Source organism: Rhineura floridana, chromosome 1 (genome assembly GCF_030035675.1).
Source record: "Rhineura floridana isolate rRhiFlo1 chromosome 1, rRhiFlo1.hap2, whole genome shotgun sequence".
NCBI classification, from domain to species: Eukaryota; Metazoa; Chordata; class Lepidosauria; order Squamata; family Rhineuridae; genus Rhineura; species Rhineura floridana.
This window is the reverse complement of record NC_084480.1, coordinates 109,011,717-109,032,710: the sequence shown is the minus strand read 5'-3', so window position 1 is coordinate 109,032,710 and position 20,994 is coordinate 109,011,717. Positions and strand designations below refer to the sequence as shown.

Below are 20,994 nucleotides of genomic sequence, written 5' to 3'. Positions count from 1 at the left end.
GGCTTGGCTAATCAAGGGGCCACACCCACATCAGATCTTAATTTCACCTTAGACAGTCATGGCGTCCCCAAAGAATCCTGGGAAGTGTAGTGTGTAGATTGTATGTATTGGGTGTATTGTATAGTTTTTATTCTACTGCTGCTGTTCGCCGCTCTGAGTTTCTGGTTAAAATAGAGCGGACTAGAAATATTTTAAAATAAATAAATAAATAGTGTGTGAAGGGTCCCGAGAGTTGTGAGGAGACTCCTATTCCCCTGACAGAGCTCCGGTAGCCAGAGTGGTTTAACATCAGCCTCTCTTATGGGGATTGTAGCTTTGTGAGGGGAATGGGTTCTCTTTTAGCAACTCTCAGCACCCTTCACAAACTGCACTTCCTAGCATTCTTTAGGAGAAGCCATGACTGTCTACAGTGAAATAAAGGTCTGGTGTGGACGTGGCCAGGGGCAGTTTTGGTTTAAATGTGGGTGGGAGACTACATGTGCCTGCTCAGAGAAGAATTTGGTAACATGTGCAAACTGAGACACTCCTCATGTCCTCTGGAGACTATTCTGCAGAACAGTCAGTGCCATTAATACACAATTGTTTTAAGAGTTTTTTTAGTGTAAATTATGCAAAGTGTTGCTGTACTTCACATATTCACAGAAACAGAAGCAAAAGAAAATGATGTACTATAGAAAACTTCACTAAATTGCGAAGTAATTGCAAAGTAAAATTAGGGTTAGGGTTGATTTGCAAAGTAAATCAAACATATTTAAAGTGACTATCTGAACTATATCAACTGTCATATGGTGAGTGGTGGCAAATAACAAAAACAAGACATGTGCTGTGTAGATCTTGTTTTAGCAGGGAGGAAGCAACAATATTAAGACAGTTCATATAGTTCAGATAGTCACTTTAAATATGTAAGATTTACTTTGCAATGTATTTACTTTTTACCCTCATACCATTGGGAACGTTGGAACCAGACAACTGTGTTGTTTTGAATATATGTTGCTTGCATCTTTGCCTTTTAAAAATACCTAAAGATGACAAACATCCTCAGATCAGTCTATAGTACAACTTGAAGATGCTTCAACCAGAACTAGAAATTATAAGAAACATAACATTCATCTAAAACAGCTGCCCTTTGTCTTTTGTAATGCCTGTGTCATCATGTTTTGAGTTTTCATGCCCCTTGTTGTTATATGCCTTCAGGTCGATTACGACTTATGGCGACCCTATGAATCTGCGACTTCCAATAGCATCTGTTATAAACCACCCTGTCCAGATCTTGTAAGTTCAGGCCTGTTCTTCCTTTATGGAATCAATCCATCTCTTGTTTGGTCTTTCTGTATTTCTACTTGCTTCTGTTTTTCCCAGCATTATTGTCTTTTCTAATGAATCATGTCTTCTCATTATGTATGCAAAGTATGATTACCTCAGTTTCATCATTTTAGCTTCAAGTGATATTTCTGGTTTAATTTGTTCTTACACCCAATTATTTGTCTTTTTTGAAGTCCATGGTATGCACAAAACTCTCCTCCAACACCACTTTTCAAATGAGTTGATTTTTCTCTTACCCGCTTTTTTCACTGTCCAACTTTCACATCCATACATAGAGATTGGGAATACCATGGTCTGAATGATTTTGACTTTAGTGTTCAGTGATACATTTTAGCATTTGAGGACCTTTTCTAGTTCTCTCATAGTTATCTTCCCCAGTTGTAGCCTTCTTCTGATTTCTTGACTATGGTCTCCATTTTGGTTAATGACTTTGCCAAGATATTGATAATCTTTGACAAGTTCAATGTCCTTGTTGTCAACTTTAAAGTTACATAATCTTCTGTTGTCATTACTGTAGTCTTCCTGATATTCAGCTGTAGTCCTGCTTTTGTATTTTCCTCTTTAACTTTCATCAGCATTCGTTTCAAATCATTACTATTTTCTGCTAGTAGTATTGTATCGTCTGCATATCTTAGATTATTGATACTTCTCCCTCCAATTTTCACACCTTCATCTTGGTCCAACACTGAATATGTTCTGTTCTGTGTATAGATTAAACAAATAGGGTGATAAAATACATCCCTGGCTCACACCCTTTCCGATTGGGAACCAATTGGTTTCTCCATATTCTGTCCTTACAGTAGACTCTTGTCCAGAGTATAGGTTGCGCATCAGTATAATCAGATGCTGTGGCACCCCCATTTCTTTTAAAACATTCCATAGTTTTTCATGATCTACACAGTCAAAGACTTTGCTGTAATCTATAAAGCACAGGGTGATTTCCTTCTGAAATTCCTTGGTCTATTCCATTATCCAACGTATGCTTGCGATATGATCTCTGGTACCTCTTCCCTTTCTAAATCCAGCTTGGATGTTTGGCACTTCTTGCTCCATATATGGTAAGAGCCTTTGTTGTAGAATCTTGACTATTACTTTACTCGCATGGGATATTAAGGTAATAGTTTGATAATTACTGCATTCCCTGGGATCCCCTTTCTTTGGAATTGGGATGTATATTGAATCCTTCCAGTTTGTGGGTCATTGTTTAGTTTTCCATATTTGTTGACAAATTTTTGTCATAATTTGGACAGATTCAGTTTCAGTAGCTTGCAGCAACTCTATTGGTATGCAATCTGTTCTGCCGTCCTGGTGATTAGTTTCTTCCAAGTATTTGAAGTGCAGCTTTCACCTCACATTCTAAAATTTCTGGTGGTTCATCATACGGTTCCTCCATGAATGAATCTGTCATCCTTGGATCTCTTCTGTATAGTTCTTCAGTGTATTGCTTGCATCTTCCTTTTATTTTATTTCGGTCAGTCAATGTGCTTCCCTGTTGATTATTCAACATTCCTACTCTTAGTTGAAATTTCTCCAATCTTTTGGAAGAGGACTCTTGTTCTACCCTTTTTGTTGTCCTCTTCTATTTCTATACAATAACTATTGTAATAGTTCTCTTTGTCCCTACATACTAGTTGCTGTATGGTTGCATTTATGGTTCTAACCATGTTTCTATCTCCTTTTGCTTCTGCTTTCCTTCTCTCTTTAACCATTGTAAGAGTTTCTTCAGTCATCCATTGAGGTCTTTCTCTCTTTTTAACTAGAGGTATTGCCTTTTTGCATTCTTCCCTGATAATGCCTCTGACTCTCTGGGTTCTCTGTCAACTAAGTTGGAAGCCTCAAATCTGTTCCTTATTTGATCTTTATATTCTTCTGGGATGTTATTTAAATTGTATTTTGGCATTTTGGTTGCTTTGTTGTTGTTCTTTAGCTTTACTCTGATTTTCGATATTACCAGTTAATGATCTGTACCACAGTCTGCTCCTGGTCTTGTTTTTGCAGAAAGTATGGAACTTCTCCATCTTCTGCTACCAATTATATAATCAATTTGATTCCTATATTGTCCATTTGGTGATGTCCACATGTACAGTTGTCTTTTTGGTTGCTCAAAAAATGTGTTCGCAGGAAACAAATCATTGGCTTCCCAGAATTCAATAAGTCTTTCTCCTGCTTCATTTCTTTCTCCTAAGCCCTATTTTACTTAATTGGCTGCCACTTGCATGAATAGGGGAGACTCAAAATGTATTCATTATTTAATTAGTATATTTATATCTTGCTTTTCTTTCATCATAGAACTCAAGGCAGTGTACATGGGGGTTCTCAGATAGTCTCCCATTCATGTACTGACCAGAACATGAACCTGCTTAGGTTCAGCAAAGCAGCTGCATCATGTTTTTATGTACTAGATGTTGCAGGGAAGATATGGAGAAACATATTCAGGGCTACTCTTTTGGGCAACAGTCGCACATTTCTTGTAACATCTGTGTCTCTTGCAAACTTTCCCCAACTGTGGGAATGTCGGGGACTGGGGGTGATGGGGACATTTGGAACAGTGCTTGCTTTTTCTCACTCTCTCTCTCTCTCTCACACACACACACACAAACACACACACACACAGAGAGAGAGAGAGAGAGAGAGAACGTGCCTCTCATTCAGCATTTTCAAATAGCCAAATCTACAATCTTCTAATTGTTTATAATAAAATGTATTCATTGGTTTCTCTGGGAATTATACCATCACATGTGGCTTGAGGATTAGGATGATTTAGATTTTCATACTCCATTTTTCATCTCTCTTTATGGTGACAAATGTATGCCTACCCTGAATTCATGCAGAGGATAGCTATTCTCAGTCTTCCTGCTTCCACCATCTAGACAGCAGTAAATCATAGATGGTATTCTCTGTTCTCTGAAGAACATGTGTGCAACATCTGAATAGCATCAAGGAAGCCATAAAATTGATTGTCAGTGTGTCTAGTGTATAAAGGCTTGTTTTTTTTTCAAACAATGGCCATCTATTTGGAGTAGCTCAACCAATGAATGTGTAGCCCACCTGCATACAGTGTATACTAATTGCCTACCTGATACGAGCTGAAAAAATAAAACGATTGGTTTCAACATTATATTCAGAAAGACTGACTTGTATCTTGCATTACAGATCTCTTGAATCTGTGCCATTTCTATACATTGGGTTGGATCCAGAGAAATGCCAGCATAAGGGGTAGGCAGAAGGTCTTTCTTCCCCCTGGCAGGGCTCTTATAAATGCTGGGGCATGAGTGGCTGAGGGGGGAAGAGAATGATTTCTAAAAATCAAGCAAAGGCACCAAAGCTTTTGACAAAGTGCCCTGTGATATTCTGATTAGCAAGCTAGCTAAATGTGGGCTGGATGGAACAACTATCAGGTGGATCCACAGTTGTCTACAGAATCATACTTAAAGAGTGCTTATCAATGGTTCCTTCTCAAACTGGGGGAAAGTAATGACCGGGGTACTGCAGGACTCAGTCCTGGGCCCAGTGCTCTTCAACATTTTTATTAATGACTTGGTAGAGGGGTTGCATGGAATCATCAAATTTGCAGATGATACAAAATTGGGAGGATAGCTAGTACCCTGGAAGACAGAAACAAAATTCAAAGTGATCTTTGTAGGATGCAGCATTGGACTGAAAATAAAAGAATGAAATTAAACAGGGATAAATGCAAAGTTCTACACCTAGGAAAAAGAATTGCATGCACAGTTATAAGATGGGAGTTATTTGGCTCAACAATGCTGCATGTGAGAAGGATCTTGGAAGTGTTGTTGATCACAAAGTGAATATGAGCCAACAATGCAATGTGGTTGCAAAAAAGGCAAATGCTATTTTAGGCTGCATTAACAGAAGTATAGTTTAAACAATATCATATGAAGTACAAATTCCCCTCTATTCTGCACCGGTTAGGCCTCATCTTGAGTACTGCGTCCAGTTCTGGACACCACATTTTAAGAGGGATGCAGACAAACTAGAACAGCTTCAGAGGAGGACAACAAGGATGATTAAGGGACTGGAACCAAAGTCCTGTGAGGAGAGACTGAAAGAACTTGGCATGCTTAACTATGAGAAGAGAAGACTGAGAGGGAATATAGGATAGCACTTTTCAAGTATTTGAAAGGTTGTCACACAGAGGAGGGCCAGGATCTCTTCTCAATCATCCAAGAGTGCAGAACATGCAACAATGGGCTCAAGTTACAGGAAGCCAGATTTTAGCTGAACATCACAAAAAACTTCCTAACTGTTAGAGCAGTATGACAATGAAGCCAATTACCTAGGGAGGTGGTGGGCTGTCCAACACTGGAGGCCTTCAAGAGGCAGCTGGACAGCTACCTGTCAGTATGCTTTAAGTTTGATTCCTGCATTGAACAGGGGGTTGGACTTGATGGCCTTATTAGGCCCCCTCCGACTCTATTGTTCTATGATTCTGTGTGCAGGTCCACCCTATTTTAAGCAATTTACTTACACACACACACACACACAGCCTCCTTCACCACAGTTTATCCGTTCAGCAGGAGTCTGTTGTCTACTGCACAGTATGGAGGAGTTGCATTAAGTTTTATGTATTTCAATTTGTATGCCACTTTTCCACACAAATGTGCTCAATGTGGGTCACAACACAATAGAAAAAAATTATATCGGGACATCGTTAGAATAAGTCTAAAGCTAATTCCTTTCAAAACATAGTATGACAATTCAGATAAATAATTCATGTTGACAATATGGACATGATAATGTATTCAATTCATTCATTATAAAGTGTCAATCATTAACATGCATCAATTGATATCGGTTAACATATTTAAACCAGTGTCAGATTTATATACAAGTATAGCACAGTGTGGAGGAGAGCCTGGTTGGGAGTCCAGAGTCTGTGAGTTCAAATGCCCGCTTGTGTGTCCTGGGTGCAAAGAGCCAGCTAAAGATCACCCCACAGTGAGTGGCTCAGGAGTTATGTGCCCTGCCACCTGTGCAGCCATGGGCAAGCTGCATAGTCCCAAGGAGCCCAGATGTCCCCCAGCTGGCAGTTGCAGACAAGGAAGGGGCTGGCTTGTGCAGCTGTGGCAAGCTGAGCAGGCCCTAGCCAGCTGGGGAGGACTAGCCTCAGAGGGAGGCAATGGTAAACCCCCTCTGTATACCACTTACCATGAAAACCCTATTCGGAGGGTCACCATAACTTCAACTTGAAGGCAGTCCATTTCCATTTCACAGCTCTCCACAACTCTGATGTAGCCATGACAGGTGTGTGTGTGAAGTCACACACATAGTTACACACACGCACACACAGACACACACCGTTTACCCCATAATAGTCACATCAGTGAATGTAAATCAATCTCAGCTGTACAGTTAAGCACAACCTTGTAAACCTCCATGGGCTTCTAACACCTCTCCTTGTTTTTTGTTTTTCTGTCCTTGTACTGTCTACTGTGACTGGCAGCAGCTCTTTAAGCGTTTCCCATCCATGTGACAGTTCTTCCCCAAGTGTGGTACCTGATCACCTTTTAAGATGCTAAAGATTGTATGCCGAGCTCCTCTGCATGCAAAGCATGTAGCAACACATTTGGATTCTTTTAAGTATATTTGCTGCTAGTATGAGGTAGAAGTGTGTATTTTTTGTTTGTTTTTGCTTAAAAGTGGGTTGCTTTATTATCCCCTTATTAATTAATATACTTATTAATTTTACATTGATTTTTAAAAAACTGAATGGCACTATTTTTTTAAACATTGAAGTGAAAGCCTGTAGGTTAATGATAGCATTGTTATTGTCAGATGTTTCACATTGTTTGCTTTTTGCTATTTTGAAGCCATTTGGATTTTCTTTTGCAGGGAAAAGTAGGTTGCAAATGATTATGATGTACTCTATTGCTAAGCTCTGGCCTCTTCCTTGAGGTAGTCAGCTGTGCCAGCAGTTGGTTTTTCTGGTATGCGCCTCTGCGAGTTTGGTTGCGAAGCAGCTCTTGGTCATAGCTGAAGCGACAGAGTCCTCTTTGGTCTTGCATTGGCAAAGAGCTGGGCTAGGCAACTTGAGAGATCCCCATACCCAGGAATCTAGGTTCCTGTTAAGCCGTCTTCTGCCTGAATTAGCACAGCTGGGTTCTTCTGCCTTGGCTCCCTGTGTTGGAGGATACTAGTGAGTTGGGCTGCAGAATGATGGGGAGCTGACTGTGGTAGATTCCCCTACTGCCCTAATGACCAATAAATCCTATCTCAATTGTCACATGTTCTTGTAATGTTGGTGCATGCACTGTAGTAGTACTACACACATGTATATTATTGTATTGTCCCCTGGGAATTGTATGGTTTCAGATGTGTTACATTCAGCACCAGCCATGATGGAGACCTACTTGGAAGTAAAACTTATACCTACACAAATGAAAAAAGAAGATTTTAGCTCTGAAGGGAGAACAACCACCACATAATTTTTTTTCAAGAAACTATCAAGAGAATTGACCCAAACAGAAGATACTCACCATACATCCAAGGCTACTTACTCAAGTGGTTTAGTCACGTCATCCACAGCAATTGACAACAGTGTCATTGAGAGTAAGGAATTAACATTAAATAACTTTTGTGCATACACCTACAAAGCAGTTGGCTTTGGGTTCCTGTTCTGCTGATTGCTAAACAAGCATGCTCAGAATCTTGTTTACTATTCCATACTGAAATACCCTTTCTGGGGAAAAGAGTGTGCAATTCATAATATAGCCAAACATAGAGCTGCTGGATGACCGTGTAGTAACAGTATGAATTTCGGTGCTGTCACTACAATTCGGTGCATTGCCATATGGAAAATCTATGTATGCCTGCTAACAAAAAAAATAACAGGCAAGCATGCACAATAGATTATATTTTCCTGTCATCATCAAACCCCATCCCAATTATGTTCCAATAAAAAGCTATTCTGTTTCTTCTGTGGTGGAAGCAAGGAGGCAGCATTTTATTACACATTTTAAATATCCAATTGTGTTTCTCTTCTGTGAACCATTTTCTCATTTGGAGCAGCTGCTTACCTTGCAGGATGGTATAATATGGTTAAGAGGTCTTTAGAACTGTTGGGGGATCCACCAGTCAGCTTCCTTGTGGCTGTGCAGTCTGACTCACCCACCGAGTTTTGTTTATGGTCAGGCTGGAAGGGTGCTGGTGCTGCGGCTACCTGTACATCAGTTATCCAACTCCTTTCTGATCTCTGTGGTTTCTGGGATAAGAGTCAGCTGGTGACAGAGGCACTGGAGGGAGAAAGAGAAGGAAGATATCAAGCTAAGGCAAACCCCATTGAAGAAAGGTAATGGCAGCAAGGTAAGCAGGGAGAAGGTAGAGCTGGAGCTCACATCCACCCCTCCCCAGTCCTATATTAGGCCTGCATTCCCTCTACTAGACAGTGGTGCCTGATTGGTCTTGTCCCATGGATCAAGGCTGTGTCCTTTGAGACACCTCACAAGGACATTGGATCGTTTTTTCCAAAGTGTGTGTGGGGATATCCTTTGTGTCTACAGATTGGGCTATTGGTGAGGTAGGGTGCTACTGTCTAGTTCTTTTACAGAAATCCTGGAGACAGCTGGCTCACTAATGTAGCTGTTACAGCAGCAGTTTAAGATTTCGGTGGGCTAAAAGATAAACTAAGAGCTAGTCTACATGTGACTCTCATCTCAAGATATAGATACTGTAACTTGAAGTAGCACACTCTTTTAGACAAGGACTACCCTAAAGGGATGTCAGTAACAATATGGAGATGCCTGTGTTTCACTGTTACATTCCTAGCTATACAAAATGAAGAGAAAGGGCTGTTTGAATAATAGAAGAGAAGATCAGCAACTCTGCTTTCCTTAAGAGTACTTCACCCCAATGAGTTAACCTATATTAAGAAAAGAACAGACAGATGAAGGAGCACATAATGTAATTCCGGGCTAGTTATTTACATATATACTTCAGCAGAATGTTTTATTATCTTTTGCAGAGGATACCAAGCAACACAGGGCTCATCTATACAGTTTTATTATGTGTCTGGTGCTACTTGCATCCCCTTTTAATTCGCATGGTTCACATGATATTACTGGCAAACAGAAGCTATCACAGAGTTTCCCCCCTGTAAATCCATACTAACCCAATCCTCTGATAATCCGAAAAGGGAAGGGGAAATTGTCTCCACTCTGTATCTCTAGGGCTTCCAGACGCTGTGCTCCGTTGCTTTTATGTGGGTGTGTCACTCATTCCCCTCTCCACGCCCACTCCATCCTCCTCCTTTCATTTCATTTCATTTCCTGTGGGCTAAAGAGAAACTTCTGCTTCTCTCTCCTGTTCTGCAAGCTTATTTTATGTTGCTGCAAACGGTGCCTTTATTTTCTTCCCCCCCCAACTTGTGCACAAAAGCATAACACTGCTCAAACAAAGATTTGTATTTCATCTGTATTGTACCAGTGAAAATACAGATAATCACACTTCCAGGTTGTTGTTTTTTAAATGAAACTTACTGGTAGAACAAACTGAGCGTGCTCAGTTGCCAGGTAAACAGAGGGAGTTGGAAATGTTAAGTTAGAGGATGTGATCTGTAGGAAACTGTGTGATTGATGCTTCCCCTCAAGTGTGACTAGAAAATACCGTGTTTGCAGCTGGCATTGATCTGGTGCAAACAGAAAATGGAGGTAAAAACAGCATCTTCAGCACAAAGTTATGCTCCCATGTGGATAAGCCCTCAGTGATAATTCACTTACCTTTCTTTATGCTTCCTGTTCTTTCACAGTCTGGCACTGATGTAGTTTACTTTAATATACGCAACTGCTGTTTTGTATAATATATATCATTTCCTTCCAGGTAACCTAGTAAAACATGCTGTGAATTTGAGTTGCCTGCCCTTCATGCATCTGTATTTAATTAAATTCATTATTTCTGTTTCAGAATATAACATGTTCTCAAATGCTCTGAAGAACTGCTGGAAAAGGAATAAGGAACACTCCGTGTTCAATCAGAGAACCGAAGAATCCTCTGCAGCTCAATATTTTCAGGTAGAGGTCCATTGCATCACAATCCTACAAGAGGTAAATTTAATATTTCCCAGTTTTAATTCACTTCCTGATCAGACTTCTTGAAACACTGACTTGGGTTTTTGCAGCAAAGACTTTACCCTTCTTGTGTGAGGTGCAGCAGGCAAGTGGTAGAAGATGCAATTTTATATATTTGTTCCTGTTTTTCTTATTATTTCCTTTTAGTTTTATGGCTGCTTATCTCAACAACAGAACATGATGCAGGATTTTGTGAGGACAGCCACATATCACAGAGCAATACTACAGAACCATATAGATTTTAAAGACAAGGTAAGTTCTGTTAGAAGTCTAGCAGCCCAGTTCTATATATTTGCATTGGCTCACCTCCCTGCAGTATTGGTCATACCATTGTAGGCATACTGTTGAGTCTGACACCATCCTTCCAATGTGCTGTCTACTCTGGCCACCAGCAGCTCCCCAAGATCTAGCAGCTCCCCAAGATTTCAGGGACAGATCTTGTTCAGCCTTACTGGTTCAGATAATTTTTTAAGCAAGAAATGCCAGATGTGGTGGAACCATGGTTCTTCTGCATGTAACTCTGCTCTGCTACTAGGCTAAGGCCCCTTCCCTAGGCGCAGCAGTAGTGGAAGCGAGCACCACAAAATGGGATCAATGCAGTACCCCCATGAACCTCACAGGAAAACAAAATCATATTGAGAAAAAATAGCATGGCTTCTGTAAAAGGAAGTCTTGCCTTGCCAGCCTTTTAGGTATTTATGACAGTATTACAAACCTGTAGATTCTTGGGAAGCAGCTGTAGCTCAGTGGAAGAGCACTTTTTTTGCATGCCAAAGGTCCCAGATTCAGTCTCTGGCATCTCTAGGTAGGACTGGGAAAGCCTCTGATCTAATTGCCATTGAGGGGCGAAATAAGACACTGACACATCAGCTTGGGTTGAACAAGGGCCACTTTATTAAATTACAGCAGACAAACCCAATTTTAAAGTGACCTGCAGAGGGAAAATCTAGGTGCGGGACTATCTATAAGCAAGTAGCTTGCCATACAGCTCTTGGGCGACCAGCCCCTGCCGGGGCAAGGGCAAGCCCATCTGCTTACCCCTTACCCGGCCACACCTTGTAGGTGAGTGGGGGGGGCTTCCCACGTCATCCCCACCCGGGGTTGAATAACCCTTGGGTAGATGAGATGAGTTGGCCCCAGAGGCAGCCCATATCCTGTCCTCGAGCCGCAAAGCCTTGCCAGACAGGCCTCCAGAACCACCAGTTGCCTCCAAAGGTGCCTAAGGGGGCCACCTAGCTGTCCTTAACTATTTCCCTTCCTGCACCTTCCCGCCACATAAAGGTGACAAATCTCTATTCAGTCCCCTTTTACCCCACTGCCGAGAAGCACCTCTCGCAGACACCTCTGCAGGTCCCCAAGAAATAAGGCGTTACCTGTGTCAGACAGGTGAATGCTGTCGGCCCTGTAAAGCTCACCCTTCCAGTGCTGAATGTGGGGATGCGGGATGGTTAACCCCCCATATCGAAGAAGGGCCAACCGAATCCATCGGTTGACCATCTTCCATGCTCGATCTATAGCCCGTGGATCCCATACACCACACCACTACCTGTGTGGGAGCATGTCTGACCACATCAGACGTACACCAGTCCACTGTTGCCTGATAAGCTGTATGTCAGCACATGTCTGAATGATGAGGGCCTTGCCCTACATCAAGCCAAGGTCATTCCCACCGAGGTGGATGACCATCACCTGCTGAGTTGTCCGCGCCACACCTTGCTGGAATAGAGCGGGTAGGAGCCCCTCCCAACTCATTCCTCGCTGGCCAAGCCACTGTACAGCTGCCCATCTACTCAGGCCCAACTGCGAGCTGACACTCAAGTTCGCTGCCCTCTGGGCTGCCCAGAACACCATGCTGTGGCCGCAAATTAGGATGCATGTCTGCTCCATCCCCGACCAGCAACCTGTGAAAATAAATGCAAATTGTTAAGCTTCCGCATTCCCATGCCCTCTAGAGGGGGCGAATATAAGCATCAGAAGACCAATGCCCAACCGCCTGTACCTGTGCCTGGGGAAAATGAAAACCTGCTGCTGTAAAAGCAGCTCCAATTCTAAACATATGGGTTCCAAACTGTGCAGGGTCGTGCCAATCCCCTGTAAAGCACGTTGTGTTAAAGCCCCAAACTGGTAAATAGAGAGGGGATCCTGGTTTGTGTGGGTAAATAAATATCCATTCCCAGATCCCCTGTCTCCTAAGAATACTTGTAAAGCCCGTACAGGGCAGAGGTTAGGCACCGAAGACAGGGCCAAACGCACACGTCTTCCTTTACACCTCTGGTCTGTTTTAGACCTTCTCAGGATTATACAGGCACCACCTCCATCTATGGAGACGTCTGAAAACTGGAGGGCATGTCCAGACAGATCTCGCTTAGAGCAGGCCATTACCTCTCCAATCCTGAAAGCTCCAAAAAACAGCGTAAGGGCCACTGCCTGGAATAGCTTGGTTTCATAGCTGGATGAGCAAATTGCTTCCCATTGCTCAACCATGCCAAGTAACATGTCCAGAGAGATAGGGCAACGGGAATCAGGTGTGACGGGTTGTTCCCTGGCCCACCCTGTCAACATGCAGCGGACCCTAAAGTTCCCGGCACAATCCGAAAAACCACCTGCCTTTGCTAAAAAGGAAAGCCCAGCCAGCTTACCTTGAAGCGCACAGACTGACAGGCCCCGTCTCCTGCCGTCCACCATGAATTCCATGAGATGACTTACCAGAATAGGCCACTCAGGAGCATAGCCCTTGCATCACCCTACCCGCTCTCCGGTAACTGGTGAGCGTGCCGGGGGCAATGGAAAGGTTTATGGCCCTCTCCAACTCCGTTCTCCAATCTCCCAGATCGCAGGAGGCACGGCTTCGGGCTGAGTCCTGGCCAACGGCGCCAACTGACGGAAACGATTCATCTGGTTCCGTGACAGAGCATCAGCAACACCATTATTAATACCAGGAACATGCCGTGCCCAAAACAGAACATTAAAGCGCAGGCATTGGAGAAGAAAGGAACGGATGAGACCCATAAGCCTGGCGTTCCTGGATGTAAGGGAATTGATAACCTGGACTGTGGCCATGTTATCACACCAGAAGTGGACCGTGGAGTTCCTCAACTCCTCAGCCCACAAATAGACTGCCACAACTATTGGGAAAAATTCTAGAAAGGTCAGATCCTTGTCTAAACCTTCTTGCACCCATGTCTGTGGCCATCATCCCTTACACCAGGAAGACCCGAAGACTACCCCCAAACCATAACCCCCAGATGCATCAGACTGTACTTGTAATTCTGCCTCTAAAAGTCAGTCCTGTCTCCAAAAGGATATCCCATTGAAATCCTGTAAGGAGGAGGACCACATAGCAAGGTCAGCGTGTAATGCAGCTGTAACCCAAAAACTATGGCGGGGTCGTGAGAGCCCCACCATGGCATCATAGAGTCGCCTTAGGAATGCTCTGCCAGGTGCTATGACCCGGCATGCAAAATTTAGGTCCCCTGCTAATTCCTGAAGGGTGGAAAGAAAGGCTTTCTTGGCACCTGTGACTTCTTTGATCTTCCTATGTAGAATAAGAAGCTTCTCATGCAGCATTGTTTGTCAGAGTCAATTTCAATGCCTAAGAAGGTCAAAACGGTGGCTGGACCCTCAGTCTTTTCCATGGCTAAAGGAACCCCAAGTTCCTCTGTCAAGTCATGGAACTGTGCCATTAAGTGTTGGCATACACCTGTGCCAACACTACCCGCGAATAAAAAATCATCCAAGTAATGCACCACCGAATCCAGCCCCGTCCGTCTTTTAATAGCCCATTCCAAGAAGGTACTAAAACGTTCAAAAACTGTGCAAGAGATTGAGCATCCCATAGGCAATGCTCAATCCATGTAAAAAATTTCTGCGAAAGCAAAACCCAGCAGTTCAAAATCTTCAGGGTGGACGGGTAGAAGGCAGAAGGCGGATTTGATGTCACATTTGCCTATGGAGGCACCTCGGCCACAAGCACGCACCATGCACATTGCAGCGTCAAAAGAGGTGTAGTGGACAGTGCATAGACTGTCAGGAATGAAATCATTAACTGACTGTCCACGCAGGTATGACAGGTGGTGTATTAATCTAAATTCCCCAGCTGCCTTCTTGGGCACAATACCTAAAGGGGATACCCTAAGATTAGGAAGGGGGGGCGATTGAAATGGGCCAAGTGCCTGCCCTGCCTGCACTTCTTTATCAATTTTCATTTACACAAGCACCTCCATGCCTGTGATAGATTTTAAATTGGGGGACATGAAGGCGACCCTTGGACCGTCATAAGGAATACGGAAGCCTGACAAAAACTCTTGTAATAAAAAGCGGGCATCCCCAACCGCCGGGTAACCAGCAAGTAAGGCCCGCAAAACTTGCAACTTAATTGGGGAGGGGCCCTTTTCCTTGAGTAACTCCCAGTGGGGGCTGTTTCCTGCCCCCCTGCTGGTCCTTACCACCTCCCCTATAGAATGTGTTTCTGGGACAGGCAGTGGAAGGGTGCGCAGCTCCACAGACGGCACAGTCGTGTCGGTAACGACATGGGTTGCGTGTGCAGACCCCCCCGGGCATTAAAGTCCCAGCACAACAGCCGTGGTTGAACCCCTTGCCCTGCATTAACGCGGGGAAGGGTAGCAGCCGACTGCCTGCTGAGAAGATGCCCACTGTCACACCTATCCCCAGTCATGGCCCTGGCTGCAGACATGAACTGCAGCCATAACTCCGGTTCTTTTTTGTCCCATGGCAGAGACCCATTGCATGCTACACGCATACGAAAGGCCTCATCATATGACAGCCAGTCCAGTCCGGAGAACTCCACATAAGCCCTGTAGATTATATCCAAGTACTTCAAGAGAGACAGATCCTTTTGAGGTTGCCTTTCCATCAGCACTCAAGCGTATATTAAATATGCTGGCAACCAATTGGCCCATGTGCGGTCCACTCTCCTATGCCTAGGCCTCTCTACCTTACCCTCAGCCTCCTTATCCCTTTTAGGGTGTTCCCTATATAGAAGTGAAAAGACATCAACATACTTCCCCCGTCAATTTTTTTCCTTTGTTGAAGGGAGCAGGTGGAAGCCCAAGGTGACAGATGTATTCCTGAAAGGAATAGCATTAACTGCCACTGACCCCAAAGGGTCTGACAAAATACCCTGATTTGTCACGGTTGGGTGCTGCTGTTCAGCAGCCAGAATGGCTGTTGGAGCCATCCCCTGAGGTGACACAGCTGATGCCATCACCTGTGCATTGCCTGCATGTTGCCAAATTTGGCTGCATGCAGCCTGGAGCAGTGGATGAGACGTACCACTCGCTTCCAGTCTGAAAGGAGTAGCAGATACTGTTCCAGGACTGGTGACCCATGGACCCTGAGGAGGCCACCCCCAACCTGTCGACCCAGCTGCCTGAGCAGGCCTGGCAGGCTCACCTGCTCCTACCAGCGGCCCAGTCACACCTGCAGCTTGGCACTCCACTGCAGCTGTTGATAGCACACCAGCCTAGGGTGTAGTCACCTCTCCTCCAGTCCCTATTGCCGCTGCTGGCACAGGAGTAACAACCGGCTCATCGCTCACCATCTGGGTAGAGTCAGGACGGGTTTCAAGAGCCCCAAGCCTCGCTAAAATCAATGCAAGGATATCATTGTTAGACCCTTGCTGCTGACCCTTATTTGTGCCACCCTGAGCCTTGCCTTTTGCTGGCTTTGCCCTGGTAAACCCCCCTGTGGAAGTCCCAGGAATAGCTGCTTCCTCTGCAGCAGTCAATGGTGACCTGGGAGCAGGGGTTGGTGTCACCCCCCCCCCACTGCTCTAAAGCCTCCAGGCGCGCTAGGATGGCAGCCCATGGTGGTGCCTCCTCCTCATCCGAAGAGCCAGGCACTGGGGGAGGGCGTTTTTGAGGAGGCCTATCAGCCCTCCCCTTGCCTTTTGCCCCCCCTTTCTCTTTTTTGGGTGGCATAACTATGTATACCACACCTTGGCCTGCAATAATATTTGTGCAAAATATTATTATTATTATAAGCCACTGACCATATGAAGCAATGCACTTATTCCAAGCCTTCGCTTATCAATAATTACCACAGTCAAAGTAGTTTTATTATTACAAGCCACTGACTGTATGGTGAAATTAATGTATTGCAGTTCTTAGATCACAACAATAGATATATAACAGTATCAGTGTCAAACAAAGCAATACCTGTTATTGTTAAACTATTATAATACACTGCTTAATGTATAAAACCCCAATCATAAACTCTGCAGCACCTATAATGTATTTATATTCATATCTATCTAAATGTGTGATTCAAATATAAACGTGTTGTGTTCTTGTTTAACTGGCTGCCAAGGCAGCCTTGAGGTGGCGCTGCTGGAGTATACCAGGCTTCTCCCTCCCCCACCAGCCCGGGGGGGGGTGCCATTCGCCTTTGGCTGAGTAGGCCCCTTTAACGAGGCCCACTCCAGCTGCAGCCTCTCCAGGCACTCGACCACCCTGCCTGCAGCCCAAACCCTTAATGGGGAATAAGGAGGCCAAAATCGGCCCGCAAAAGGCTCCTTGCACTGCAACGCTGAGCGCCTAAAATGGTGCCAACCACGCAGCCGTGTCAAAATGGCCACTGCTGCTGTTCTGCAGCTCTGTCTCCAAGCTGCTCTGTCCCTCGACGTCGCGAAACCAAAGAGGAAGGTGGGAGGGGCGGCTGGGCTTAAATAGGCCCAACAGCTTCGCCCCTCCCTTCAGCCGAGTTGCGCTCGCGTCATAGACGCGATGCGCGACTTTGCCCCATTCAAAGATGGAGGCAGCAACTTCGCCCCCATCGGCAATTATGCCCCACCCGTCAGCTGTGCGGCGAGCAGGGCATCATAACCTTGGAGCTGCTGCCATTCAGTGTAGAAAACACTGAGCTTAGATGGACCAATGGTATAAGATAGTTTTCTATGTAGATAGGGTAATCTGATAGCTATTACATATTAGGACTTCCTGAAAGCTTTTGATAAAGTCCCTCATCAAAGGCTCCTAAGTAAATGTAGCAGTCATGAAGTTAGATGTCAAGACCTGTTTTGGATCAGTAACAAACCCATGAACAGAAGGCAGAACTGAAATGGAACAAATGAGGAGACTAAGCAGTATGTTCTCTCAAGCATCTGAATTGGGACTGGTGCTGTTTCACTAATTCATAAATAATGTGGAGTTAGTGGTTGAAAGGGAGGTAGCCCAAGTCTGTGGATGACACCAAATTGTTCAGGCTGGTGAAAACCAAGTAGTTTGTGAAGAACCTGTTTGAGTAACAGTTGATATCGTTATTGGCTTCATCTTCAAAACACAATAAAATTATAGCAACAACAAGGGCATGCAGAACCAAGTGTTGGTTATAATATGATTTGATCCAGTAGGTCTCTCCTCACATTTGTATGCTCTTATCATATTTTGCTAAAGAATGGTTTTGTTTTTTGTAGTTCATTATTAATTCCCACTCATGTTTGTATTTTTAAAATTTATATGTGCTATCATAGCTGCTCTGTGGGGTTGACTGTTTCAGACATAGAGCAGCAGTACCTGGCTACAACCATGTAACTGAAACTAATTCTGACAGCTTGCCATTGGCAAAATAAAAGAGAACTTAAGTATTGTAGTAGGAATTGAAAATAAGCTTGGAAACAGTGTGACTCAAAGGACTCATTTCAGACGATGTAAGGTAGAAGGCCAGTGTTTGCAACTTGTAGTATTCACTAAATATAACAAAATCTGACTGATTACAGCTGAAACAGCAGAAATGCAACAGGGATGTTTTCATTAGACTATAAGATAGGTTTTTGTAGAAAGTACACTTTAAGCGTGGTATGTGCCTGCATGGTTTCCTGGGTAACATTAGTTTTCTTATGTACGAGGAGAAATCTGACCGTTATTTCTCAAGGTTCTCAGCTGGTCTTGAACAAACCAAAAGACATGCTTTTAAGAACAGGGCTATTGATTCAGCTCTGCTGTCAACTTTTAATAGGGACATAACTGGAACATTATGACTTTTCAGAACCACATGGCACAAAAACAACATAGCTAGGTTCTAGTCATGTTTTTCTTGGAACAACCCACCCCCTAAAAGAGGCTACAACATCAAGAGCCCTACAAAAGCCCTCCAAAATTAGGAGCCAAAAGCCTAGGAAGAGAAATGTTTTTACTTGGTGCCTAAAAATAGCTGTTAACGGCACCAGGCATGCCTTCCTGGGGAGAGCATTCCATAAGCAGAGAGCCACCACTGAGAAGGCCTCTCATGACTCCACCCTCTGCACCTCCCTCAGAGGGGGCACAAGAAGAAGGGCCTCAGATGCCGAACACAGGGTCCAAGTTGGTTCATATGGGAAGAGGTAGTCTTTAAAGTATTGGGTCCTGAGCCATATAAGGCTTTATAGGTCAAAAACAGCACTTTAAATTGAGCCCAGAAACTAATTGGTAGCCAGTGTAGTTGTGCCAGAATTGGTGTTATGTGCTCAGGCCATCTTGCCCCGGCTGCTGAATTCTGCACCAGCTGCAGTTTCCAAATTATCTTCAAAGGCAGCCCCATGTAAAATGCATTGCGTTAATCTGCCATAGTATTGCAACTTAGTGCCAAACAGTGAGATGCCATGAATTAATCTGTAGTAACCCAGATAGCAAGTCAAGTCAATAATAAACTATTTGTCCTTGCTCCTTTTTCACAGTTTTGATAATGCTTATGGTAAGCACTACTATGACAAGAAAGCCAAGTCTCTTATAGATATAAATTATCGATTTTTTACACATTCTCCAAATTACTGTGCCTTGCAAAAGTAATCAGACCCGACCCCTGACCAATGCTCTCATATTACTGAATTACAAATGGTATATTGTAATTTCATTCTGTATGATATTTTATTTTGAAACACTGAAACTCAAAATCAATTATTGTAAGGTGACATTGGTGTTATGTTGGGAAATGTTTGTAAGAAACATAAAAAACTGAAACGTGCTGCTTGCATAAGTATTCAACCCCTGTGCGGTGGAAGCTCCCAGTGTACACAGATGAAAGAAATTGCCCTGTTGAGCACAGTTACCTTACCATTGGCCTCCACCTGTGAACCATTAAAGTTGCTGTCACATTGTCAGGATAAAACCCGCACTGTTGAAGGATCACTGGTCAGGCTGTAGATCCGAAGGAAAATGAAGACCAAAGCGTATTCTACAGAAGTGAGAGATAATATCATACCAAAAAGATAGATTAGGAAAAGGGTACAAAATAATATCCAAGTGTTTGAATATCTCAGTGAGCACAGTTGAATCAATAATCAGCTCTCGAACAAGAAGGAGACTTGTGAGAGAAGCCACAGAGAGGCCAACAATCACTTTGAAGGAGCTACAGAGTTCAATGGCTGGGAGTGGAGTCATGGTGCACCAGACAACCATATCAAGAGCCCTGCATAACACTGGCCTGTATGGGAGAGTGGCAAGAAAGAAGCCGTTACTCAAAAAGTACCATCTGAAAACACGTCTGGAGTTTGCAAGAAAGCATGAGAGTGCCCCAGCTGCAATGTGGGAAAAGGTTTTGTGGTCAAATGAGACCAAGATAGAGCTTTTTGGCCAAAACTCAAAGCGCTATGTGTGATGCAAACCTACCACTGCCCATGCCTCAAGACATACCATCCCTAAAGTGAAGTAGAGTGGTGGCAGCATCATGCTGTGGGGATGCTTCTCAGCAGCAGGGACTGGGCATCGTGTTAAAATGGAAGGAAGAATGGATGGAGCAAAATACAGGGAAATACTGCAAGAGAACCTGCTTCAGTCCACTAAAAAGTGAAGCTTGGGAGGAAATTCACTTTTTAGCAGGACAGTGATCCCAAGCACAAGGCCAAAGCATCATTGGAGTGGCTCAAGAACAAAAAGGTGACTGTCCTACAGTGGCCCAGTCAAAGTCCTGATCTCAATCCCATTGAGAATCTGTGGCGCTCTTTGAAATTTACAGTTCATAAAATTACGGTCCAACCAACCTGAACAACCTGGAGTGAATCTGCCCAGAAGAATTGGCCAAAATCCCTCGGATGCTGTGTGGAAAGCTGGTACATATTTACCCCAAAAGACTTAAAGCTGTTATTGCAGTGAAAGGTGACTCTACCAAATATTATGCAAGCGACATGTTTCAGATTTTTATATTTCTTACAAACATTTCCCAACATATAACCAATGTCATCTTACAATAATTGATTTTGAGTTAGTGATGGGATCATTAGTGTTTCAAAATAAAATATCATACAGAACAAAATTACTATATACCATTTGTAATTCAGTAATATGAAAGCATTGGTCAGGAGTCTGATTACTTTTGCAAGGCACTGTATGTATACCAAGTCACACAGTGTTCATGTTTTCCTTACCATGTGTTATTGTTCTGTCCCAGGCAGTGGTCTCAGATGGGGGATGGGGTTCTAGTCTGAATGGGGGCATGCCCTACTCACAGATTCCAGGAACCCGACATGTACCTCTAGTCCCAGTTCAAGATCCAGACAACAAAGTCATGTACAGCAAAGATCAGGTTCCAGTGAGGCAGAGGCAGAAAAAGCAGGCGGTAGGTTCTGGTAACTGAAGTCAAACAAAGCAGACAACTC

At 43.7% G+C, this 20,994-nt stretch overlaps 1 protein-coding gene across 3 annotated transcripts in view; it reads left to right on the top strand.

Moving 5' to 3' along the window:
- The window catches only part of LOC133385633 (histone-arginine methyltransferase CARM1-like), a 161,944-nt gene that overhangs the window by 32,909 nt on the left and 108,041 nt on the right, over positions 1 to 20,994 (top strand). For 2 of the 3 annotated variants that reach the window (XM_061629058.1, XM_061629065.1), the window contains exons 3-4: positions 10,243 to 10,382; positions 10,554 to 10,658. In XM_061629058.1, the coding sequence (XP_061485042.1) occupies positions 10,243 to 10,382; positions 10,554 to 10,658 (245 nt within the window). The remainder of the gene's footprint in view (positions 1 to 10,242; positions 10,383 to 10,553; positions 10,659 to 20,994) is intronic. The other variant, XM_061629074.1, reaches the window with a different exon arrangement.